At 45.7% G+C, this 25,727-nt stretch overlaps 3 protein-coding genes across 4 annotated transcripts; 2 read left to right on the top strand and 1 right to left on the bottom strand.

The window, feature by feature from the left end:
• Positions 1–8,460: 8,460 nt before the first annotated feature.
• LOC136470791 (uncharacterized) lies at positions 8,461–9,450 on the top strand. Its single transcript, XM_066468521.1, has one exon. The coding sequence runs from the start codon at positions 8,461–8,463 to the stop codon at positions 9,448–9,450; it is 990 nt and encodes a 329-aa protein (XP_066324618.1).
• Positions 9,451–11,705: 2,255 nt separating this feature from the next.
• LOC136475321 (probable plastid-lipid-associated protein 11, chloroplastic) lies at positions 11,706–13,599 on the bottom strand. Of its 2 annotated transcripts, XR_010763153.1 has the most exons (4): positions 13,033–13,599; positions 12,870–12,935; positions 12,660–12,783; positions 11,851–11,965 (listed from the first exon to the last, which is right to left on the bottom strand). XR_010763153.1 is itself a non-coding variant. In XM_066472864.1 (3 exons), exons 1-3 carry the CDS (start codon positions 13,539–13,541, stop codon positions 11,866–11,868), a joined length of 675 nt encoding a protein of 224 aa, XP_066328961.1. In that variant the 5' UTR covers positions 13,542–13,599; the 3' UTR covers positions 11,706–11,865. The 2 variants fall into 2 exon arrangements, 1 of the variants encoding a protein (XP_066328961.1); XM_066472864.1 differs by lacking the exon at positions 12,660–12,783 and having other exon boundaries at positions 11,706–11,965.
• A 127-nt stretch (positions 13,600–13,726) lies between these two features.
• Positions 13,727–19,857, top strand: LOC136475320 (T-complex protein 1 subunit alpha-like). Its single transcript, XM_066472863.1, has 17 exons — positions 13,727–13,912; positions 14,042–14,106; positions 14,483–14,572; positions 14,660–14,746; positions 14,839–14,898; positions 15,015–15,065; positions 15,167–15,262; positions 15,672–15,737; positions 16,300–16,517; positions 16,737–16,833; positions 17,287–17,373; positions 17,987–18,121; positions 18,224–18,328; positions 18,570–18,698; positions 18,782–18,885; positions 19,347–19,437; positions 19,519–19,857. Exons 1-17 carry the CDS (start codon positions 13,840–13,842, stop codon positions 19,600–19,602), a joined length of 1,638 nt encoding a protein of 545 aa, XP_066328960.1. The 5' UTR covers positions 13,727–13,839; the 3' UTR covers positions 19,603–19,857.
• The last annotated feature ends 5,870 nt before the right edge of the window (positions 19,858–25,727 follow it).

Here is a 25,727-nt window from a genome sequence, read left to right as displayed (position 1 = left end):
TGTGAAGTTCCACTTCCTCAGGGACTGTGTCGATGGAGGACAGATCGTCATCGAGTTCGTTGAAACTGGTCGGCAACTCGTGGATGTCCTCACCAAGCCGCTCGGACATCGTCGACTCACGGAGCTGAAGGAGATGATCAACATGGAGGGGTTACAAGGGTTAGCAGTAGGATTAGGGGAAGATTGTTAGATAATCTACTGCTACCTTGTGTAAACACAACAATGGATGACGGCGTCGAAAAGGCCCCCTGCTGTGATATTGTAGCCGTTGGGTGTAGGCGCCGCACGGCTCACCTGTAGCACTGTAGGCACATGCAGTGTCCGGCGTAGAGTCAGCCATGTATATTATCTAGTTACTGTTACAGCATGTGCGCTGTAGTAGGACTAGATGGATAGAGTTGTATAAATAGACTACCACGGCAACTCAGTAAAGAGAGCTCAGATTTACCATCTCACAGACAGGGCTTCGGCCAACGCTAGTGTCTTCTATCGTGTGTGCATGCTCTGTTCTCCCTTCTTCTTCTAGCTCCAGCCATAGTGTGTGGGGACGGACAATGCTTGTTCGTGGTCGGCACGGCTAGTGGGTGCTCGGCAACACTAGCGGGTGTTCGGCAAGACTGGTGAGTGGCTCACTCACCTGAACCGGTGATCCTGTGGGCTAACAAAATGCTTTACAGATTTTTGTCCTTGGTGCACCACCCCTCTTCTACTCCAGATGGCTCTTTCCACTTGCTGGTGGTGTTTCGACGCTCTCTCTTTCGCCTGACTGAAGAGTCGGTTGCCATGGCCCTTCACTATTGTTTGGGTGGAACCCCTGCTGGGTTTCGTGTAACCTTTGAATCGGATCGCCACTTTCGCTTCTCAGTCGCTAACAAGCATGTTGGCCTCCTAATTCGAGCCCTCAAAAGGATTACTACAGAATATTTCGATATCTACTTCCATTTGTGGCATGATGGTGGGGACAATTGGGTTAAAGAAAGCATCAAATGGCAGAAAGAAGAAGAGAGCAGCTGGACCACAAAAACCAGCTGCAAGAACAAGCGGAAACTTAGTCACAAAAGAGTTTCTTTTCAGCACAAGCTTGTTCAAGACTCTTTTATCTCGAAATCTCAGCCAAGAGAACTTGCTTCAGTGATAAAGATTGGAGGAATTTACTGCCCTATCTCTGATGAGCATCTCTCTGTTCGGGCTTCCCATACTATTGGTCCTGCTACTAGTTTTATTGTTAACAGATGTTCTACTTCCGGTGTTCATCAAATCCAGAAGGTTTCTATTGATGAACCTAGGCATCCTGCAAACAGTTCCAGAAGCATTCCAGCTCAAGCTAATGTGGGTCTGACTTCTCAAGGTGATCGCCTCATTCCACCCCCAAACACTTGTTCCCGCCGCTGCTTCAGGTGCTTAAGTCCTAGACACCTTGTCAGAGACTGCCTAAGTAAAATTCGTTGCTTGTTCTGCTACAATTACGGTCACAAGGCCAAATTATGTACTAAAAGGCGTGAGGCATTTAATCTCAAATGGGTTCAAAGGACCAGTAAGCCTTCTCTGATTGTTGTGCCAAGTAATACAGTGGCTGAGCCGGTTATTCAATGGGCGCCTAGACCCAATGCTCCATGTGACGTTTCGTTCCCACCGTTCCCATCCCAATCGAACCTGCACCAAGCACCCCTCTCCCTTCAGCTCAGCACATGGCTCAAATTGTTGATCATGTAATGGATGACTGGTAGTGGCTAACCAGAACCAAGAGATCATAGAAGAAGACCAGAATTCTGGGGTGTTTCATCAGGATGACTTCTCAGCTTCCCACGGGATGCTTCAAGTAGGACCTAGAGCTGAAAGAGTCATTGAACTGGAGCACAGGCAATTTCGAGGTACTGTATTTGGCCAGAATCAAGGCATACTTGTCCTTCCTGCAGCTGTCAACTCACCTAAGGTTCAATTTGATGATCAAAGGGACAGAGACCAGAGAGGTACAACCACCAATTTCCTTGTTGATGGTCTTAGGCAGCTATTAAACAACCAAAGGGCAGTTGGCCCTTCACGTCTATGTGGAAGCATCACAACCCCAAGCTTCTTATTTCAAATTGACCTCTCAGCTTTGGGCATAAACTCTCTCCAAATTGCAATCAATGACACTAGTCAGAGTTCCATTCTGCCTCAAAACATGAATGCAGGACCTCTACAGATCACCCAAATCAGCGAAAATTGTCAGCCTGTTTCAAACAGTTCAGCGGAACATGCTGAGCTGGTCCTATCACAAAAGTGTATTTTAGGAGAAGGGCTAAGACCAAGAGCCAAGTTTCTAAGGAGCAGCCAACACAAGATAGGGTGTTTCCTGCCATCCCCGAAGACTTTGTTCTCAAAGATCAACAACTCTCTTTCGACAATATGGAAATTGTGCCATGGAAGACTACTAGAGCAGCCCTGGCACTGCAGTTATTTGTTGTGAGTACTGAACATCAAAGCACAGAGGATCAAGGTCAGCAGGGATCCCACCAGAGCTCGGCTAGCACCTTTGGTCATGGTTTTGAATTTGAAGCTCAGGCATCTCGGCCTAGCCCAATCACACGTGTATATAAGAGGCGCCCAAAGCCCAAGAATGGCACCATGGGCCTTCCTACCACAGCATCTGTGAGCAACCCAACCATGCCGGTGGTGGACAGGATGACTAGGCGCCGCCCGCGTCTAAGGGCTGCGAAGGCTGGCTTCTCCTACAGGCTGGACAAGAACCCCACGAAGAAGCGCAAGGTCACTGGACTGCAGATCAGTAGCGTTGATGGAGAAGAAGACCCAGTCCCCATTGCCACGCTTCAGTCCTGGGGAGTTGAATGCGGTGTTGATCCTGGTGATCTCACCGAGGAGGCGCTGATGCAGGCGCCAGCTGAAGATCGTCGGCCGTGATCATGATTAGTGCCTCCATTATCTCGTTTATCGCAGCGGAGCCCTATGCCGCTGAAACTTTTGTTTATCGTCGCTTAAATCCCTGGGGTCTTATTATGTCAGACTTGTGGTTTGCTTTGTCAGAACTGTTGTTTTATCGGTTTACTTGTTCTCCGTGGCAGACCAGTACTCATTGCCTTAATATCACTTGCTCATGTTCCATTTATCTATCAGCCTGTATGCTCTGTGTTGCTATGCTAGTCCTAGCGACTTTCTGCTTCCTCCCCGCTGTTTACAATGAGTAATCGTTCACGTTCTTGGCAAATCCTCTGTTGAGGACTCAACGACAGCAACAAGTGGGACGCGGTCAGGAATAAGGTGGAGGAGAGTGCTTGCGCTGTTTTTTGTTTACAGGAAACAAAAAAAAAGCATGATTTTGACAGCGGCTTTATTCGTAATTTTGCTCCTCGACGATTTAATAAGTATGATTTTTTGTGTCATCGGTGGGTGCATCAGGAGGCATCTTATTAGTGTGGAATAGCTCTGTTTTTTATGGAATTGTACTGGACAAACAACGCTTTGGTATCACGGTGCGTTTCACCTCGACTCAGACCTCGCAGTCTTGGAAGCTAAGAGCATCTCCGAGAATTTGCTATCTCAATTTGACATTCATATAATTTTGGCAAAACAAGAAAAAATGGCCTTCAACAGTTTGGCAAAACAACTTGGCATCAATAGCAACTTGACAAATCTTCCCTCCGCGCGCGCAAATATACGCGCCCGTATACGGCTTAGCATACATGGCTCTTCGTTTCTTAGCGGGGCTCTTCGTTCGCTTAGCGGCCCTCTTCGTTCGCTTAGCGGGCCTCTTCGTTTTGTTAACGGGTTTTTTTATTTTACCAAATCAAAAATGCTAAACTCTTGGATATTGATTTTTTTTACTTGACATATAATTTTGGGAGTTGGCAAATCACAAGATTTGCCAAGTAAAATTTGACAAACTCTTGGAGATGCTCTAACATCACTACTGTAACACCCCTAGTGTGACGAGCTTGCTTAGCATCGAGATTTAAGTTCGAGAGGAATTAGCCAAACAAATTTTCGGGTTTTAAAAATTTATAACACACGTGAAATGATAAACAAATTCTATGTGACTCACTTTTGTGGTTGAGAAAAATCAAAATAAATAGTGTTAACTAGTGCTCTTGGAGCTCAAAAATCAAATTTGACACTAAGATAAGTTCTTTTCGTTAAGTCGGCAAACACTTGAACTATTGTTAAAATACTATTTTTGGCGAATTATATTGAGCGAAATAGTTAAATGGTGCTTAAATATTTTGCTCCTATGGGTTAGTATAAGGTATGGACTATTGCATGAAGTATTTGTTGGTTGAAGTTATCAAGGTTTAGACCTATTAAAAATTACGACAGAAGAGTTAATGGTTACTTAGCTCCAACTGAAATCCTTAACTTTTCTAAGTATGGAAAAGTAGTAAGGCAATGCTATTTTGACATTTAATTTCTAACAAAAATGTTTAAACACTAGATCCATGTTTTTGTACTGTTGGTTGCTTCTAAGTAAGCACTTGAGCATGATGTAGATCGAAGTTGTGTTGGATGTCATGTTGTCCGCTCTAAAAATTCCCCAAACTTCGTTGGAACGCGCTGTAAACCATGTTGTTGGCGCTCTGTTCGTGAACCGACACTCTAGTGACGAACCCATGTTGGCATCCTTTTATCTCCCTCTCTGGTTGCTCTCGGGTCGTGACGATTGCTCCGCTAGCTAGCTGGTAGTGTCGACTTTAGGTTAGTAGGATTGATTGAACTTCGGTTGAGATGATCAACATCCTTTGCTCCGCTTTAAAATACATGCACGGCACCAAGCGTAGCCGCTCGGCCTAAGTCTGCGGTCACCGAGCGCGCGGGCGCTGTGGGCGTCGGTCTTATGCCGTGGCCGTGTCGCGGCCGCGGACCAGCTCATGTGCACGGATGGTGCCACGTAGCGCCTCGGCCTGGCGTTGGCCGGCCCCGGCTGGCTGCGGTTTGGCACCCGCTGTGCCGTGCGCTGGGCCAAGCCGAGGCTGCGGCTACCGTTGCTCGATCGACGTGGTGTCCGCCTCACCCCTCGTTTCACCTACTGCATCGAGGCTCTGGGCAGGTGTCAATGCCGTCACATCTGGGCCAATGACCTTGGTCGCAGGGGTGATGCCCCTCTGCCGCGCTTGCCCCCGCCAGCCGACGCCTGTGCGACCTGCTCAGGTTCGGCCGCTCTAATTTAAGCGCTTCGCGCCAAGCTTCTAGGTCTCGTTGTCTGTGCACACGTGCTCGTACAACTACCATCGATCGGGGTCACCTCATCTTAATCCGCTCGGGCTCACTCGTGTGACCTCCCCACAGCCACACCGTGTGTAGAGCCACTGTTCCTTCCTCTTCCTAATCACCAGCTCGGGCTTCGCAGCGCAATTCCCTGCATCAGTGGGTGGCATAGGTAGTCAGCTACGCGCCCTGTTCTCCTCAAGCCCGGCCGATCACTACCAACCAACAATTTGGCGTTTTGCTCGCCGCCAGCCGTGGGCGCCGCCGAATCGATAGGTTGGGAGGTAAGCCATGTAGGAGTGGTAGCAGTTCGATTGCTCGTAACCCTGAACTCGCCTTGACTCCCTCTATCCGGTGCTCGCACTGTTTTGCCTAGGAAACTCGTCAACGACGTGGTGACACGTCGGTGTCCGGCTCAGGGCGTCTCCGCCGTGCCTGGGCGCACGTGGCTAGACCACCTCAGCTTTTCCTTGCCTCAACCGTCACAACAGCACGAATTCCGGTGAGCTACTAATGCTTCTCCGTCATCTCTACCTTTCCGTGAGGGCGTAGGCTCGCCGGAACAGTCGCGCCGCCACTGTGGATAGCCGCTCACCACTGCAGCCCGCGACAGTACGCCTCTGAGTCCCTAACCGTCGCCCATCTTAGTGCGTTTAGCCGTAGATGGCGACTGGCCCGCTAAATTGGTCCATGCAGGCCCCTGGTGGCCAGCATGGACGCCCAGTGACGTCGCTCGCCGCATCGCCGTGCATGGGTTGGCCGGGGGTGCGCGTGGGGAAATTTGGAAAAATCCAGAGGGTTAAGTGAATTCGCTAGAGAAAGGAAGAAATAGTATTTGGACATACTTGTGGTTTAGGAAAAGTCCGAGGGCTCATTTGCTAAAGTGCCAGCGTGGGCTCCCCGCCATGGGCCATCTCACGTGTGGGCCGCGCTCCGCGCTGGGCCACCGGGCTGCTGGGCCGAATGGTGGCCACATGTCGTTTTCCTTTTCTAAGTATTTTCTAATTTAGTTTCTAAGGCAAATTTGTAAATTCAATATAAAATTTTGTAGTTAACCAAAAATTGTGAAACCAATTTTGTTAGGTTTTTAAAATCATGATCTATCTGCTAGTATATTTTGTTCACATAGTTTTATAAATATTTTAAGAGTTATCTAATTAATTTGAGATGCTTAATATTGTAAGATATAAACTTATAGAAATTTTTGTGATAAATTGATGATAGTGTTGGCTTTGAAACTTTCAGGGTAAATTTCTCACATTATTAGGTGCTCATTGTAATTTTTGTAGCCCCATAATAATTAGTTTGCTAAGGTAGCTAAATGAGTCATAGTTCGAAAATATATGTTTAATCAATAAAATGCCGAAACACCTTGAGATTTTAGAACTAAAACATTTTTACGGAGGCGAAGCCTTACTTGACGACGTAGATACGTAGACCAGCACGTTAGTCATTAAAGCTAGCTCATTAGTTTGTGGAGCGTAATCGTATATTTAAGATTTGTGGTTACCGTTGATTAATTGCGTCTCTGCATTGCATCCACGTATATCATAATAGGAACGAGGGATCATAGAGTCGACTGAAGTAGCTGAAAAGATAGTGCCTATCGTGTCACCATGATGGAATACTAACTTTTGGGTATATCTTACCTAGGCAAGCCCTGATGCATAACACATATTATTCTGCACTTTATTTTATGCTTGTGCATTAAGTTTTAAAGAGTTAAATGAAAACTCACTTGCATATATATATATATATATATATATATATATATATATATATATATATATATATATATATATATATATATATATATATATCCTGATCCTATGAGTTCTACTAGTACGTCAGGATCGTGTAGATTGCTCTGCTATAGGACCTGGTAGAAGTCGAGTGATTACCTGTCACTCGTGAGAGATAGGAAAACTATTATTGTTGTTATTATATTACTATCATATGGAATATATATGAATGATAATTGGAGACCAGGCAGAATGGTACTTGGATTTGGACTTGGTTAGGCATTCGATCGAGGCTCGGATTGCACTTGTTCCGCCTGTGTTGATTGAGGACCATCCGTTGCAGTGGATGGTAGTCAGGTCACAGACTTATTATTCTGAGCACATACTTGCTTATGGGAGCGGGAAGGCTCGTTACGCTCTTGTCGTGGGTTCAGGCCCTTTTCTAGACCGACTGATTGGAGGCGGAGAAAGGTGGAGGTCTAGGCACTATACTGAGACCGGGTCTCAAGTGTGGGGGCTTGGAGTCCAAGTTTAAACGAGGACCTAAACTCCTTGATAGGAGTGGAATGGGTTGGTCTTGTTTGTGTCTGGGGTACAAACGGGACGTGTGTTTTAGGGTACACAGCTGGGATACATTGATTCACGAATCGCCGTTTCTGTAAGACGGTACGACTTGGCTATGGTTTAGCACCGTAGTAAGAACTAGAACTTCAAAGGTGATAAAATGGTTCTGATTGCTCACCACCTGCTTAAAAGTAGCACATGTGCTTACATAAAATGGTTAGTTAATGAACTAATGATGACTGCTAATAAAATTGACTATAAGAACACACGTTTAGTAATGCCTCTGTAGATGCAATAACCCACAAGCCAAATAAACCTTGTATATTCTTGGAGTCTTTTGTTTTCCTCCTGTCGGGTAAGTCTTGCTGAATACAATCGAGTACTTAGGATTTTATTTCCTCTGTTGCAGGTGATCGGAGGATACTTAGAGCTGACTCTTGTGCGTGGAAACCTCCTGGTGGGCTCAGAGAGGATTCCTTCACGCTACGACCGTAGTGTTTATTTATAACCCTTACTAAAAATTTTTATAAGAAAAAAAATATAAAATCTGCTAGCATCTCTCGTATATAAATGTCCTCTACGTTAATGCTCCACCATGTCAAAAAATTAATCTTTGTTTTCTCTGCAACTCTGATAATAATGTTATATTCCGCTGTTATAATCAATTGAGGTAACATCATGTTACTGTAATAAAGTGATGTAAGAAATGACTTACGAATGTTTAAAGCTTTATTCTCTCGTTTATGATCCTAATGGAAAAATGTGGATTTTCGAGTTCTCCCTTAGGGTGTGCTCGACAGAAATGCGTAGTTTAGTATCCTCTCTTGAATATTTAGTGTCTAATGAAAGATAAGTATTTTTGGGAGACATAGTATATGGCCCCTGTACAAACCAGCGAGATCATATTTCCTATTGGTCTAGGGGACACGAGATTGAAGAAGAGGACAATTGGCTTTTTATGGGCGATTTCAATTTCTACCGCTCTCTTGCCAATCGCAATAAGCCTGGTGGAAACCTCCATGACACATTCCTTTTCAATGAGGCCATTGGGCATCTTGGCTTGGTTGAACCGCCGATCAAAGGAAGAGCATACACATGGAGTAATATGCAGCAGAATCCGTTACTAGAACAGCTTGATTGGTTTTTCACTTCTGTGAACTGGACGAATGATTTCCCCCTGACAGAAGTCCTTCCTTTGGCCAAGGTGACGTCTGATCACGTTCCATGCAAAATAATGATCAATACCAGCATACCCAGGTCCAACCTTTTCAGGTTCGAGAACTTTTGGACTGAACATAGTGACTTCATGAGTGTTGTGGACAATGCATGGAGCCAGCAGGACAGTCATGTCAACGCAGCTAACAACCTTGCAGCTAAATTAAAAAGGCTCAGATATGCACTCAAATTTTGGAGTAAGAGCCTATCGAATCTTAATCTGCTAATCAACAACTGCAACGTTGTCATCCTGTTTTTAGATGCTCTGGAGAGACGGGCGCTCTTCAATACTGAAAGAAACCTGAGGAACATAGTGAAAGCTAAGGTCACCAAGCTCCTTCATTACAAACACCTATACTGGAAGAAACGGTACACGGTCAACAGAATTAAACTAGGAGATGAATGCACCAAGTTCTTCCACGCCATGGCAACGATCTCATACCGAAGGAACTCCATTCCGCAGCTGACCAATGATGACGGGGCAGTGATCAATGACCATGCTGGAAAGGCTGACATGATATGGAGCTCGTTCAGGGGAAGAGCGAGGGTCACAACTAACCCAACCATGGTATTTCACCTAGCAGAGCTCATCACACCGCATGAGGACCTCAGTTCACTTGTTACCCCCTTCTCTGAATCAGAGATCGATGACATCGTGAAGAGAATGCCGCCTGACAAAGCGCCGGGCCGGATGGCTTCAACGGGCACTTCATCAAGAAGTGTTGGCACCTGATCAAGCCCGATTTCTATCGGCTGTGTTCTGATTTTTACAACTGTCAGGCCAACCTGGAAAGCATCAATGACTCGCTAATCACACTGGTCCCCAAAATTCCGAACCCTGAGACAGTTAACGACTTTCGGCCAATTTCGCTTCTCAACAGCAATCTCAAGATCCTCACCAAATTATTAGCTGACCGACTACAGTGTCAGATCATGCAACTGGTGCACAGGAACCAGGTTCATCAGAAGCCGCACGATCCAAGATTGCTTGGCTTGGTGCTTTGAGTATATACATCAGTGCAATCAATCAAGGCGCGAAGTGATAATTTTGAAGCTGCACTTTGAGAAAGCGTTCGATACGATTGAGCACCCGGCAATCCTATAAATGCTAGAGCACACGGGTTTCCCGCAGAGACGGACCAGGCCCTGTTCGCTTGGCTGAAAAAACACTGTTACGACTGATTTGTTGTGAGAGAAAAACACGGTTCCAACTGAAAAACAAGCTGAAGAGTACGGATCAGCAGTATTCTATCCACCGGAACCTCAGCTGTCATCATGAATGGAGTACCGGGCAGAAAATTTAAATGCAGAAGGGGTGTCCGTCAGGGAGACCCCCTCTCCCCGTTGATCTTTTGTCTTGGCCGTGGAGCTGCTTCAGATCTTGATAAACAGAGCAGCATCGCAGGGTCTCCTATGTCCTCCAATTCCCCAAGGAAATGCTGATTACCCCGTCATACAGTATGCCAACGACACGCTGCTTATCATGCAGGCAGACGCCAGGCAATTATTTTCCTAAAGGCACTGCTCAGAAGTTTCTCGGACTCCACGGGACTTAAGGTCAACTATTCCAAATCTCAGATGCTACCGATCAATGTCTCCCAAGACAGAATGCAGATCTTGGCCAACACACCTCGGACTACCCATGGGCACGACAAAGCCACCCGTGGAAGACTACACTCCTCTGATGGACAAGATCGAGCATAGGTTAACCGCTTGTTCATCCCTGCTATCCTACTCTCGGAGGCTTCAAATGGTCAACTCGGTGCTCACAGCGACAGCCACTTATGCAATGTGCACGCTGAAACTCCCTAAAGGTGTGATCGATAACATAGACAGAGTTCGTAAGCAATGTCTATGGAGAGGCTCAAATATGACAAAGAAAGGAGGGAACTGGGCTGCTTGGCCCATGGTAAGAAAGCCCAAGAGCAAAGGAGGTCTAGGTGTCATCAACCTGAACGTGCAGAATGATGCCCTCCTTCTCAAACATCTCCACAAATTTTATAATAAAGTGGATGTGCCATGGGTCAACCTCGTTTGAAGTACTACACTGATAAAGTGCCGCATGCTAACAGAGAAGTCGGATCATTTTGGTGGAAGGATGTACAGAGGTTGAGCTCTATTTTCAGAAATATTGCTCGATGTTCCATCGGCGATGGCACGACTGTCACTTTCTGGGATGATCTCTGGTCAGATGATGAGGTATTAGCGCATCACTTCCCCAGGCTTTTCTCTTTTGCCAGGAATCCAAACATAAGTGTCAGCGAAGTTATGTCTGCTGAAGATTTAGACACTCTCTTCGTTCTACCGATCTCACAAGAGGCTTTTGAGGAACTTGAAACGCTCGGTGATTTCCTACAGTTGCAAGCATTTGATGAAGAAAGTAGAGATACTTGGACATATCAATAGGGCAATGCGACTTATTCCTCGAGTAAGTTCTACAAGCTAGCTTTCCAGAACCTGCCGGAGCACCCAGTCTTCTCTTGGCTCTGGAAATCCAAATGCACGCCTAGAGTTAAATTCTTTGCCTGGCTAGTCCTAGTTGATAGACTGAACACTAAGACAATGCTCAGAAGGAGGAATTTGTTTGATGAAGATGATGAACACTGCGTCCTATGCACGGCAGGGATAGATGAGGATATGGACCATCTCTTTTTTGATTGCCCTTTCTCCAAGAGGTGCTGGGAGAAGATAGGAATGCAGTGGAGCACAGGACTCAGCTTATACCCGTGAATAGCGCACGCCAGGCAACAACAAAACATTCCTTTTTTCATGGAGGCAGTGACCATTGCTGTGTGGGAGATATGGAAGATAAGAAATGACAGTGTTCAACAATGGCCAAGTCCACGTCAACATTTGGTTTGCAAATTTCAAAAACCAATGTCTGCTTCAGTCGCTTCGTTTTAAGGATGATCTAAGATCAGCCTTTTGTTTTTGGCTTGATGCTTACAGTTAATTCCTGTTGTAAGTTTGTACAGTTTTACCCTTAAATTTATAAAATGAAATGCTGTGGGGATCTCCCCCACAGTTTTTGCCTTAAAAAAATATATACATATACAGGAAAAGAAACGGCATAGTAAGACATGAATACTTGGCTGGGAAAGCATAAGGTTCTCCAAACGTTCCTTTGATCAGCTTTGGACTTCAGAAACTATCCATTCCAAGAATACGGAGCACGCTCAACCACTAAATAGTCCCCTCTTATGTCCTTGGCAACCCGTATGTCATCATCCAAATAGACAGTGTCAAACCTGAAAGTTGATATACATAATTCATTAAGAATATTGAAACAGAACCGACAAACTGAACAATGTCTAACACAGGCATTCCACTTTTTAGCCAGCGCCAAGGTGCCAATTAGCAAGCTAACATTTTTCTTTTCGGACGTGAAGGGGCAGCAACCTAACATTATAGAGTGCTTAGCCTACATTCATGAGATATTTATCAGGAATATATAGCATGGTTAGATCATATGAGCTTGTCCATTCACCTTAAACATTTTGCATTTCCCCCAGAGCACTGGCTGAAGAGGGTCAGATTGTTTTTAAGGGCTCCTAAAATTTTCTTCCAAAGCACAACTGCATATGTAAGAATGGAAAACATTCTAAGGTGGATCAAGGACAGATTTGAGATATTTTTTCTGAAAAATGCAGCAGAACTGCGCCTCTTTAAATTAAGGAGAAAACGGATTCAGTTCTTACAATGTATCGAGACAAGCTCGCGCGGACTTGGCCACTTGGGTGACGCAACACCAAGACTACAATGCGACTTTGGCAAGGAAGTGCAAAATTTTAGTTCATCTGATCTGCTAGCATAAACTATACACTCGCAGAAGTAAATTGAGGACCAAACAAAAACTCATTAGGCCTCATCTGGTACCATGAAGGGGTAGCAGCATTGCTGAATTTAGAAGCTGTCAATGATTCCACAAGGAAGCATATGTACCTTTTTTTTTCTCTCAATCATCCATTCAATTCAACTGATATGCCCACAAACTTCCTTTTGATGTACACGAACTTATAATATTCCAGGTTGGTACACTTGTGTTATTGGCTTATTGCTCTAGTTCCTATGTGCTAAAACGATTAATTGCAACTGCAGATAGATAGATAGGAGTACTTATTATAAGCTAAGAGGCGAACATATTGCACTCACCATCCTTTTCCAAACGGCGGAAAAGGAACCTCCCACTTGTTCCCTCTCAGAACAGCCCGGGTAAACCTAGAACAAGCACATCCACATTCCACATTAACATGCCTATCAGTTGATCCAATTATGAAACAGATGCTAGATTGCTAATGAAGCACCAAAAACCTGCCTGAAATTGACTCGCTGGGGCGGCTGGACCTCGATTTCGCCATTGACGACGAACGCGCCTGAGGGAGGAAACGTGATGACGTTGTTAAGGGCGCCGCCGGGGACATCGATGACCTGGAGCACGTCGCCGGCGGCGGTGCGGAAGAATGGGGCGTTACGCACAATGAAGAGCTGCTCCTGCTCGGTGGTCCAGAGGAGGCGCCAGGTTCCGGAGAGCTTGGCAGCTTCCGAGACGGTGTCCGCTCCGGGGGATACGGCGGCGAGCGCGTCGATGCAGGAGACGATGTCGGCGAGGCGGGAGGGGTCGGACTGCGTCTCGAGGCCGCGACCCTGGTCGGAGATTAGGCGGAGGAGGTCGGCCTTCGCCGGCGGCGGCCTGGTGGGGAAAAGTCCGCGGAAGAAGGCCGCGGCGGAGGGGGGTCTGGGCGCGAGGCGGTGGCGAGCGCGGGGGATCGGTGCCGGTGGTGGTGGTGCGAAGGTTTTGTTGGGGACGAAGAGGAGTGGCGCCATCGGTAAAGAAGATTTGGTTCGGGTGGCCGTGGAGACGCAAAGAGTTGGCGAGCCTTGCCCTCGGAGGGGAGTTGGGCCGAGTGAGTCATGGGCCTCTTCTTCTGTCTTGATGGGCCGCACTCTGTTTCGTCGTTATCGCAAGCCCGTCGCCTCATTGAACCCTAGCCCCATCCATGGCTGCTCGCAAGCCACAGGCACAAAACCTCATTTGAGCGTGCGAGCTCCTTCGCCTCGAACCCTCTCGCGCTTGCCTTGCCTCCACGCACCAGGGCCCCCCTCCCACCTCGCCGCCGCAGCCATGGCGATCACAGCGCCAACTCCCGACATCCTCGGCGAGCGCCAGTCCGGCCAGGACGTCCGCACGCAGAACGGTAACCGCCGCCACCCCTTCCTTGCCGCCAGATTCCGCCGCGGTGTGCGGGGTTTGTGAGATCTAGTGGCCCGAGTAGCCATCTGGCCGAGCGCTGGTTTGATTACTGTTTTTGCTTGTTTGATCGCAGTGATGGCTTGCGGGGCGGTGGCCAACATTGTCAAATCCTCGCTCGGCCCCGTCGGTCTCGACAAGGTATGCATACCTTCCGCTCTGATCTGTTTAGTGTTTACATATCTCGCCCGCAGCCTTTGGTGATCTGAACTTTATGTTTGTATATAAACCACTGCATGGTCTCATGATCTGTATTGCTAGAATGGTATTTATTCTCCTAAGTTTAGCTTATATTGTGCTAAAGATGGTGTGTATTTGAAAACGTAGTTAGCTGGTTTATCTTGCCATACATTGCATGATTAATTCATAGAATATATTCAGTGTCATCACTTTTTTTAAAAAAAAAGTTTCTAACAAACGAGAAAAATCACCGATACATCAGAGACTCATGCTCTTATGTATGCACTGTACTCTAATCAGGAGAAACGAAGACTAATTCAGCACATTCTGTTTACAGATGCTAGTGGACGATATTGGTGATGTTACCATCACTAATGATGGTGCAACCATACTTAAGATGTTGGAAGTTGAGCATCCAGCTGCCAAGGTGATTCATGGCAGCAAAATCTGAAGAAAAAAATTATGTTTTGATTGCTTCTTTGTGGTTTATTTATATTTTGCTATCGATTTCTAGGTTCTTGTTGAGTTGGCTGAGCTCCAAGACCGTGAGGTAGGAGATGGAACAACTTCCGTTGTCATCATAGCGGCAGAGTTGCTCAAGGTAATTCATGTTTTGCTTTTCTCACTATTTTGAATTACCCTACCAGTTTTCAGATGCACATGCACTAACACAGTTTTGTTTCTTATTGTCAGAGAGGCAACGATCTTGTGAAGAATAAGATCCATCCAACCTCTATAATCAGTGGCTACAGGGTGCGTTAGCAAGTCTCGTTGTAGCTGTACTAGTATTTGAATTTTAACTGGTCATTTCAGTGGCAAGATGACTGTAGCTCACCTTTGTGGTATGCTTTTCCTTCATATTCTACCAGCTTGCTATGCGTGAAGCCTGCAAATATGTTGAGGAAAAGTTGGCAGTCAAGGTAAGGGAATGTTGTATTTTGAGTAAATACTATAGAAGAATGCTGCTTCCCCATTCCATGGTTTTCGTCATACTGATTTGGATATTCATCTACACTTTCAGGTCGACAAACTTGGAAAAGACTCCCTTATCAACTCTGCAAAAACTAGCATGTCTTCGAAGTTGATTAATAGTGACAGTGATTTCTTTGCAACTCTGGTAAGTTCTATGGTAATTTTGACTTTAAGGTTGCTTAGAATTAGATTATTCTTTAGTTGGTTCATTTAGCTCTGTTGTTTCATATATACACATGGTATTGCTTTTGGTCTAAATGAATCTGTGTGAATATTAACCGTAAAGCCCTTTGGAACTTGATGTTCGTTGTAGGTTTGTTTTAATCGTATTTATTTAATGTTTTACCAAATACATGGCTTTACTTGTGCTCTGATTTGTGTTTTATTGTTTTCTAGAGAACAGAGATCGTTAATTATGCTCTTTTGTGTTTTCTGACCGACAGTTTATTTATCCCAGGAGCTAACTGTTGGGGTTTCAACTATCTTTCAGTTAGCATTGCTTTCATGCTTTGAACAATTTGATGTAAGCTTGTCCTGACATTGAGTTCGTATAGGTTGTTGAGGCTGTTCAAGCTGTCAAGACTACAAATGCCAAGGGAGAAGTGAAATATCCAATCAAGGTCAGTCAAAACACATTTGGTTCTAGCACAGCTCCACTAAATCTATTCAATCATAAGGATTTACTTTGTGTTAATAAGGCATCTCTGTGAACTCCTTTTTGAACCATTCATTCCCTGATGCTTACTACTTTGTAGTGGTCCTTGCTGCCCATATTACTGTTTGGATAATATGTTCTGCAATAATATTCAATAAAGATGTTACGTACAGCCAGGGTCGGAGCCAGGGCAGGTACTGCCAAGGCCCGCCCCCTCAAAGCCAGCTAGCTAGGCTAGGCTGAAGCACATCAACTCCTAGTAAAAAGCGCCTTCTTGTCCTGGCTCTACCCCTGCCTACTACAGCCACGTAACACCTTTCTTTAATGCCTTTGGACCCCTAGGTGGTCGTTGCTGCGCTAATTACTATAGATCAATGTCTTTGATGATGGGCTGCTCAGTACATGGGCAACAACTTCTAAAACTTGGATTACCGTTCCCTTTAATCTCCTTGATTTTTGTGTTAACTATTCTTATCATCGAACTTCTCCATAAATTTAGCTTGTAACTTGTTTTATCTGATCTGCAGAGCATCAATATTTTGAAAGCTCATGGTAAAAGCGCCAAGGATAGTTACCTGCTAAATGGCTATGCACTAAACACAGGCCGTGCAGCTCAAGGAATGCCTACGAGAGTAACTCCTGCTAGAATTGCTTGTCTTGATTTTAACCTTCAGAAGACAAAAATGCAACTTGGTGTCCAAGTTCTCGTAACTGATCCGAGGGAACTTGAGAAGATTCGGCAGAGGTATTTGCAATCTGTGTTCCGATACTTTAGAATTTGGTCTGCCTATTTCTGGTAGAATCAGCACTGTAAATACAGTCTTTGTATCTTCTTGCATGTTACTTGTTTCTAATTTGTTCAGCCAGATCTCTCCATCTTTTTATTTTTTTGGCTAGAAATTCATTGATCCATTCTGTTTTGAGGTCTCAAATGGTAATCCCTATTACTTGCTCTTTTTGTCAGAGAATCTGACATAATGAAGGAGCGAATTGAGAAAATTCTCAAGGCTGGGGCTAATGTTGTGTTGACCACCAAGGGAATTGATGATATGTCCTTGAAGGTATGTTTTTCATTATTCAGGCAGAAAGTGATTCTGTTGTATTTCCTATTATAGTTGTCTAGCACCAAAGCATTTTTCAGGCAGAAAGTTGCTCTGGTTGACTTTGCGATAGAATGGCACATTTGCTTTCTTACTAGTAATTTTGGTTGTCTGATGCATTGTCCTTTTACTGACACTTAATGTAGTATGTTTCATTTAACTAATTCTTGTAAAACTTACCAGAGCTTGCACTAACATATTTTTGTCTACCTGCTCTCCTGTTGTTCATGTGACTTTCAAGATCTCAAAATGAAGCTTCTCTTCCATGATTTAAAATTTTAAATTGATTCTGATGATGTCATTTTAACATCTATTGGGAACTTTTGATCTTTCCATGTTAATATTTGTACAGACATCTCATCCTGATGACTGCCACTGAATCACTTTGTTATTGTGTTATGAAACATATTTCAGTACTTTGTTGAGGCTGGAGCGATTGCAGTAAGGCGTGTGCGCAAGGAAGATTTGCGCCATGTTGCCAAAGCCACTGGTGCAACTATGGTAACTGATTTATTTTATTTATTAATTAAAATTAAAATACGAAATCGAAAATCAAACCTGTTAGCATTCTAAGGTCAAAAGTGTAGTTTAAATTAAAGTAAATAATTGCTTTGTACCTTTATCTATACTTAAATCATATAAATAGGGGTTTCATAGAAATTGTTTGTTACGTCAGAATCAGAAGAAACTAATTCTGTATGGAGAAACAAAATATCTCTCATTTCGATGCGAATAGCTTTTTTTTCTTTGAATTTCGAAATAAAGGTTCTTCATGCTTACATGACAAAGGGCAGACCCACTACCGGAGGCTCCCACATGAGTGGGGTCTGGGGAAGGGAAAAACCGAGGCAAGCCTTCCCCCCCCGCAAAATCTACGGAGAGGCTGCTTCGAACCCGTGATCTGGTGACTCAGTGAGACAGCTCTCACCACTGCACCAGGCCTGCCCTTCTCATGCTTACATGACAAAATTTGGAAAAAAAATTACTGGTAGAACTTCTATTCTTGAGGTCTCTAGAAGTAACGCAGAAGATGTGTTTAACTAAGTGTTAATCATGATGCTGTTTGGCTGTGCATTATAAGGATTTTTGGCGGCTTAACAATTGGACCTTTCAGGTGAGTACATTTGCAGACATGGAGGGTGAAGAAACATTTGATTCATCATTCCTTGGACATGCTGATGAAGTTGTGGAGGAAAGAATTGCTGATGATGATGTTATTCTGGTGAAAGGCACAAAGAACACCAGCGCGGTTTGTACTTTTTCCATACCAATTTTAAGCAAGTTTGCTATAGGAGGAACAAATTTAATTTGAAGGTAATTGCATAGTGCTTGATGATTTTCTATTGTGCAGGTCTCTATAATACTTAGAGGCGCAAATGACTTCATGCTTGATGAGATTGACCGGTCCTTGCATGATGCCCTGTGCATTGTGAAGAGAACCCTGGAATCAAATATGGTAATCCTTGTGCTTCTACTCTTTCATGTCATCATATGTTGGTTACCTGCAGCTGAATAAGTCAATGCTTAGTGACAACTTTCACTGTTCTTCTGTGGCTTGTGCATTGAAGATTTTTCATGCCTGGAGGAACCTTACAGTTCAAAATGCAATTTGATTTTATTTATGAGTGGACAAATTCTAATTGTTAGTATCATTGATCGTGCTAGTGTCTCCAACATGTTTTGTATTGGCTATGTAGGTTGTTGCTGGTGGTGGTGCAGTTGAAGCTGCATTGTCAGTTTACCTGGAGAACCTTGCAACGACCCTGGGTTCTCGGGAACAACTGGCAATTGCTGAATTTGCTGAATCTTTGTTAATCATACCAAAGGTTTGTATCTGTTCTATTTAACTAATACTACTTTTTGTCACCAATCAACATAGCATATTAATGACCTGACCTTGCACCAACAGGTACTATCTGTTAATGCTGCAAAAGATGCAACTGAGCTTGTAGCAAAGCTTAGGGCATATCATCATACTGCTCAGACAAAGGCCGATAAGCAACATTATTCAAGGTAATGAACTAATGGCATAACATTGTCTTCAGTTATTTGATTAATAGAGCCCTTGATTCTTGTGTTTCATTTCTAAAGTTCTGTGGATGCGTATTTGGTTCTGTTTCCTTGGAAAGTTTTCTATGTATGCTATTATGTACTATTTAGCCTGCAGTCAGGAAAAGTACTGTACTGGCTCAATATTTGTGTGGCTAAACAATATCATCTCACGGTCTTGCGCCGTGCTAAGCTCCCTAAAGATCCTTACATTGAACTTCGTTTTATAACTATTGGCAACATGCTAAACTTTTTGCCAGTGCAACTACACCTAGATGAATTTTAGAAACCTGGTATAATCCCTTTTCCATAAGGGCTTGTTCGGTTAATCCGACTAACCGAACAAGCCCTAAATGGTTCTAGGTGTGATTTACTTCTGCTACCTGTGCTGGGATTGCCATTAAGTTTACTTATTTGCTGTGCAGTATGGGTCTTGACCTCTCTAAAGGTATCATTCGCAACAACCTTGAGTACGGCGTGATAGAGCCATCGATGAGCAAAGTGAAGATTATTCAGGTTGGGCCTCTTGTTTCTTTCTCGTCATGGTATTTGTGATGTCCGAGTTCTATCCCATCATCTTTTTCAATCCTGTTGCAGTTTGCCACGGAGGCTGCCATTACAATCCTGAGGATTGATGACATGATCAAGCTTACCAAAGAAGAGGGTAACGAAGAAGAGTAAGCAGCCCACCGTTAGGAGGGCAGTCGACTCTGGTGTGATGGTTGTCATAGCTGTGTAACATTTGTTTTTCATTTTTCGTTTAGCTTTTGCTAGCCGTGGCCTGTGGGCATTCGTGTAGGTTGTTGTAGGAAAACTGAGAATGGATGTGTATCAGTGTATCCCTGTGGGGTGACGATGACTCACGGATGGATCAAATTTTGCGTATATTGGGGGCCAAAACAGTTCTATTTCAAGGATTTAAGTTGGAAAATGGAATGGTTTCCTGTACTGATTGACTACTCTCTACTCATGGGGAACACTGAATAAATTCAGTACAACGAAAACCTGTGCCGCCTCGGAGAATTCCGTGGTACCGCAGCTTAGAAGCAAGCGTGGTTGCATTAGGTGCAGAAAAAGCAAGGCTTCAGGCTTCAACCGTGTTATACTGACAACTGGGCTGCGCTATTTTCCTAGCACGCTTCATATGTATATCCGTCAGGACCGTATACAGGGAACAAATGAAATCGAAGGACACTACTTAACTAACTACCCATCTAAAGAATGATGTTCGGCTGTGATTTTTCCACAGTGCGTAGAAGCTCTAGGTGCTCCAGTAATCCGAAGATTAATGGAGAATCTGTAGGTGCTCCAGTAATCCGAAGATTTCTAGTAGTCCGAAGTCACCTGAAGATTCATGTGTATGGTCATCTAAAGTATACTAGAAGCGTACTAAATTCGCTCCAAAATGGACCGTCCTCTAAAGTAAGCGCACTAAATTCGCTCCAAAATGGATCGTCCTGCTACAAGACACTATTAGCAGCTCTTTAAGTTCAAAAACTAAATGACCACCTAATTTAGGCGACTCACATCGATCCATGCTAAAGTTAAGCACCGCCTTCCAAAATAATCACATCACATCCAGGCAGCTAGCTAGTGACTAGCGAGTTCACGCTGTATATATAGCCGTCCCGCCCACCAGCTCGAAGGTCGATCAGGCTAGCTAGCATAATAGCATTCCTTGCTAGCAACAACAATGGCGTCGGCTGGGCACAAGAACGCCACGGCGGCGCTACTGCTCCTGCTACTGCCGCTGCTGCTGTCGTCCACGGTGTCGGAGGCGAGCCACAAGATTGATTGGAATTGGCACGGCCCGATAATCTTCGCGTCGCCGCCGCCTCCACATTCCGGGCACCACGGGGGACTGGACTCGCCCTACATAACCGAGCAGGCCCCGGCGGCGTCGCCGGAAGATCCTGCCGGCGACTCGTCGTGGGCGCCTAGGAAGCCATAGGACTAGGATCGGATGAAATCAAAGCAGCACCGTATTGTATTGCATGGTTTATGTATGAGGAATAAATTTAGTTCTGCATGATGTCCATACAAGAGCAGTGTATGGTTTACTTGCCATTGCAGTTGAAGCTAACTGAATTTATACCTGGGAAAAAAATGCTTGGTAAAGCTAGCATACTACTAGTACTAGTCTGAGCTTCATATCATATATGTAAAGCTAACTGAAAATACTCTTGCGATCCCTCGCTTGAAGTCGCCATGTGTAGCTGAAACAGAAATTAACATGACAAGTGATCTATACTACTAACAGAAAACTAGCAATTGTTCATGAACACAAAAGGCAGGCCACAGTGTTTACAGAACTACAAATGCAGGGCAGAGATGCTTTAGTCTCCTGCATATGATCGTGGTACATTGCTTTGCTAATTAATATACATACATAGTACATAAGAGAGACAACCATTTACAAGTGAGATAGCTCAGGAGGGATAGAGGGGACAAGAGAGGAGCGGCTATGCAGGAAGCCGTGGAAGCAAGAAGAATGGTCGAAGAGGAGCGTGGCAGAGAAAGTGGCGCAAGATCCGTGGACCAAGGCCTTGCAAGGTCAAGAAAACAAGATAGGATTCATCAGGAAAGATAGACTTCATATACTGTTGAGTGGTGAAAGGAGATCACTCGATCAGTGTGAAGCTTGGCGCCACTGCAAGGACAAAAGGAGAAAAAGAAAATAGAAAGAAGGGAGAAAGAATAGAAAGGCTCAGTCAGGATAGCACCGCAGTCAACCTAGCTAAAGATTTCGCCGTGGATCCGATGAGCAACCATGGTAGCGCTCTTCTTGTGGCGCCATCTGGCCACCGCCGAAAGAAACGAGCTGATCATCACGACAATCAGCCACCAAGGACTGGAACCGGAGAGTGCAGTGGTCGATGCGTGAGAAGCTGAAGAAGCTGGGGTGATATGGTGGTTGGTGGCAAAAGCCATCGCTCGATCGATCTACCAGTTTGTGCAGCTATGGTTTTGGATGGAAGGGGCCCTCTTTTTATACAGCGATCGAGAGGTAGGCGATAAGGGAGAAGCTGGGGGAGTAAATGGCCGCGATCTAACTCAGCGCAGGGGGTGCAATTGCAAAGCCGCTTCAATGGAGCCGTCGCCTAAATCTTGTGTTCACCTTGCGCAGGCCCAGCTGCGGGGCTGCAGGCTGTTGACGATCGAGAGGAGCTACTGGCTTGCCAGTTGCCACTGTCCTTGAACGTGATGTTACAGCCACGTAGCAAAAGGTACTGGCGCTCTGTTGATATCTGTTCTTGACATGACATGCGTTGCATAGCATTTGGATGGTACTGATCAGGACTATACTGTGGTGCTGTGTTGGGTGCACTCTCCGTTCTGTTGCTTCGGAGCACAAGTTAGTCCTATTGAAAATTTGCATGAACGAAACGCTCTTTTATCTTTTTTCCCTCGGTATTTGTGGCATATGTAATGTCACAGTTGATTTAAGCAGCGGCAACTCATCTGCATCATATCATGGGCAATGCTTCATGGGACACTTTAGCAGACCTGTACGTTGCGTAGCTGCGCCCTTTTCAGAATTCAGACTACTCGGCAGTAAAGAAGCACCACATTTCTAGTCTACTACCACACGCAAGAGATATGCTGAAAACCGATCGATCGGCTCAGCCGCTCAGGCAAGCGTAGCTAGCAGCCTGCAGGCACGAGTTCAGAGAGCAGTGTGGCGGAAAAGTCTTTGTTTTGTGCACCGGTTTATTTGCTGTTTGCATACAGGTCTCCAGCCTCTTCTACTGTTTCAGATTAAAATCCAGGTCGATCCCATTCGGTGTGGCATGTATGACAACGTTAAACTGTGATTTCAATTCATTAACGGCCGGTGAGTTTGCTACTGATTCACACGGATTTTTATGGCGGTATGGTGCTTCTGAAAGCCTGAAACAGGTCGTCCCTCCTAAGATTCAGATATGTTGCATGAGAAAGTAACCGGCAGATGCAGGGTTCAGCAGGACACACAGAGACGACGATACGAGTTCATATCGTATGGTGCCATGCACATGTCTCCTTCCTAGTCTCCTGCTGCAGCTCCTACCGCTTCTAGATCGATACCTGGTGGTGCTAGCAATTAACTGCGTGAAGGCATGGGCATGGGCAAGCCCACGGCCATTGCCTACCGGTACGTGACCTCGGAAGCTGAAAGAGATCGGGAGGCCAGGCCGGCCAGCGGAGCAGACGCTGAGAAAAATGCAGCAAGCAGCAGCGAGAAGAAATGCGAGGACGCCGCTCTGGCCACTGTTGGGAGATCAGAGCAGCAGCAGCCAGCAGGGATATGGGCAACCCCTGGATCGGCGAGGCCTCGTGCTCCCTCCCTCCCGTAACATAAGTCGCTATGTGACGTGTGTCAGGTCAAACTTTCTTTCTTAAACTTTGACTAGGTTTATAAAAAATACGTGTAATATATATATCTTTAATTAGGTTTATTATAAAAACATATTCAACTATCTTTCTAATGATACTAATTATGTATTATAAATATTAATATTTTTATATATATAATTAATCAAAGTTAAAAAAGCTGGGTAAGCAAGATTGCAAGAACGACTTTTATTTCGGGCCAGTACGCATGCATGCGCGCAGGCTGGGCATGGATGTGACAGGTGATCGCGGCCGCGCGTCCATACCCATACTATCCATCGACCACGCATCGTGGCCGGCCGCTTCGAGGTGAAAGGGCAGGGACGGCTACGAGCCTACGCCTACGTGCGCAGGGCAGGCCGACGTGCATGTCTCTGTGCGCGTGTGAGCCGATGGAGCTGGCCGTCCATCGCGCGACTTGATGGATCCTGAGAAGGCTATCTCTGTGCTGTGCTGCTGCTGCTTCAGCAGGGCCCAGGGCGGGTCCCGCCGGGGTTCGCCGCGGATATGCAATGCAAACACGTACTGTCGGTCGCGGTATACAGTAGCACACAGAGACAGGGTGGCCGGGGCACACGACGACGACGCTAGGCAGCTACAGTAGCTAGACAGACTAGCACGGGACAAAAGCAGACGTGCAGGCGCAGCCGAAACAGGGAGGACCGCGGATTGCCATTGCCGAATGCCCATTGCATGCATGCGACAAGGGAACAGGGGGACGTAGGTTCGAGGACAGGGGGAAGAGATATGGCCTCCATAGATTTCGGGATATATACCCTTTTTTTTCTGTTTGGTTGGATGAATGAGATTACATGGGATAAGAATACTTGACTAATTATATCTATTATTTAAAAATAATAACAACTAATTGTACCCTAATAAATATGCACGGACACTAATCTTGTCATTATAATCACTAATTAAAAATAAATATGTTAATTAGCACTATACTGCCCTAATTGTCATATAAAACATGCGCTAATTAACATGTGGATATCCTCATCCGTCAGATTTTTGAGGGCCAGGATATCCAGCATCAGTAGCGGGGGGCTAGGGGGGCTGCAGCCCCCCGTGAGAGTGATTTTGCTTTGTATTTACGGTAGAAAAAACGTGATTTCACCATTAATCTTCGACATTTGTTCTAAATCTCTATTGATTAGCCCCCCAAGGTGCTCATCTTGGCTCTGCTAATGTCCAGCATCTACCCAGAATATTCTCTGTTGTAGATATACAGGTTTAGTTTGTGCATCCAACCAAACACCCTGTATCCATGAATATCCATGAACCAAACACACCCTTAGCCATGCCCATGCTGTGGTTAATTAGTTTTGCCTTTTGTAGTACAAAGCTTCCATTCAGTTCTTAACTGAGCTGCTTGAAGTACAGTATACCTTAACTTGTACCACACATAGACATAGGTAAGCTACCACCACTAAACTCTGCATTTGTCTGTTGCAGCCCACAGCACCAGACACCTCCCTCCTCTCCCCAGACGGACGACGGGAAACGGAACGGCGGCGCCACCACGCCACGCACGGGCGTCCGACGTCCGATCCCTCCCACAGGCCACAGGGGTCGCGCTCGCGCATGCACCTGCTAGAGTGCTAGCAGCGGGCGAGCGAGCAGTTGCCAGTTGCCACCACCACCACCGCTCCCCCGTCCCGTTGGCTCGACGCCGCATGTTCCCCGGATCATGCCGCCGGCGGGGCCCCTGCGGGCGCGCACGCGACCCGTCGCTTTCGAGCGAAAACGAGGTAAAGCGAGCGGGCCGCGCGCGACTGCATCTGCATGCACGCACGACGGACGGATGGATCCGTATCGAGAGCTCCAGGTCCAGCAGGGTCCGCGCGACAGGAACACCGCACATGCACAAGCTTCCGAGTTCCGAGCGCCCGGCGCGCGCCCTCGCCCTCGCCCTCGCACCCGCGTTCCGCTGCGCGACGTGCGTGCGTGCCCGCCCGCCCGGAGGGTGGAGGGTGGAGGGTGGTTGGTGCCTTGGTGGCTGGCTACCCGTCCGCGTAAATGGCATCGGCTGCTCGCTCGCTGCTGCTGCTGCTTTCAGTTTCAGTACGTGCCCCGGCCCCGGACCCAGACGCGAGCGTGTGTACTGTGTACGGTGACTGTACACTGCTGGCTTCTACGCGTGCGCTTGCGCTTGCGCTAGGCTCAAAAGTGATCCATCTCTCTCCATCGCATAATGCCTTTAGTTTTATTTGATTGGTCCTTAATTTTTTCCTTTTTTGAAAAAAAACAATTTGGTCATTCTTCTTTAGAATTAAAGTTATTGCATTAGCTACGTGCCTTTTTTTTACAGGTGATGTCAACATTCAGAAGTCAGAAGCAAAGAAGTGTGTGGCTATAGCTTGTGGCCGATGATCTCGATCAACAGGCAGCAGCTACAGCTTGGCATGCATGGACACATGGTTTCATTTTGT

This window comes from Miscanthus floridulus, chromosome 8 (assembly GCF_019320115.1).
Source record: "Miscanthus floridulus cultivar M001 chromosome 8, ASM1932011v1, whole genome shotgun sequence".
NCBI classification, from domain to species: domain Eukaryota; kingdom Viridiplantae; phylum Streptophyta; class Magnoliopsida; order Poales; family Poaceae; genus Miscanthus; species Miscanthus floridulus.
The sequence above is the reverse complement of the archived record's forward strand: the minus strand, read 5'-3'. Positions and strand labels throughout refer to the sequence as shown.

Coding starts and splice junctions, on each gene's coding strand:
- LOC136470791 (XM_066468521.1), top strand. CDS start 8,461: ATGGGCGATTTCAATTTCTACCGCTCTCTTGCCAATCGCAATAAGCCT.
- LOC136475321 (XM_066472864.1), bottom strand. CDS start 13,541: ATGGCGCCACTCCTCTTCGTCCCCAACAAAACCTTCGCACCACCACCA. Junction 12,936..13,032: donor CCCCAGCGAGTCAATTTCAG/GCAGGTTTTTGG, acceptor TGCTTGTTCTAG/GTTTACCCGGGCTGTTCTGA. Junction 11,966..12,869: donor CCGCCGTTTGGAAAAGGATG/GTGAGTGCAATA, acceptor ATCAACTTTCAG/GTTTGACACTGTCTATTTGG.
- LOC136475320 (XM_066472863.1), top strand. CDS start 13,840: ATGGCGATCACAGCGCCAACTCCCGACATCCTCGGCGAGCGCCAGTCC. Junction 14,747..14,838: donor TAGCGGCAGAGTTGCTCAAG/GTAATTCATGTT, acceptor TCTTATTGTCAG/AGAGGCAACGATCTTGTGAA. Junction 18,699..18,781: donor CTTTGTTAATCATACCAAAG/GTTTGTATCTGT, acceptor TTGCACCAACAG/GTACTATCTGTTAATGCTGC.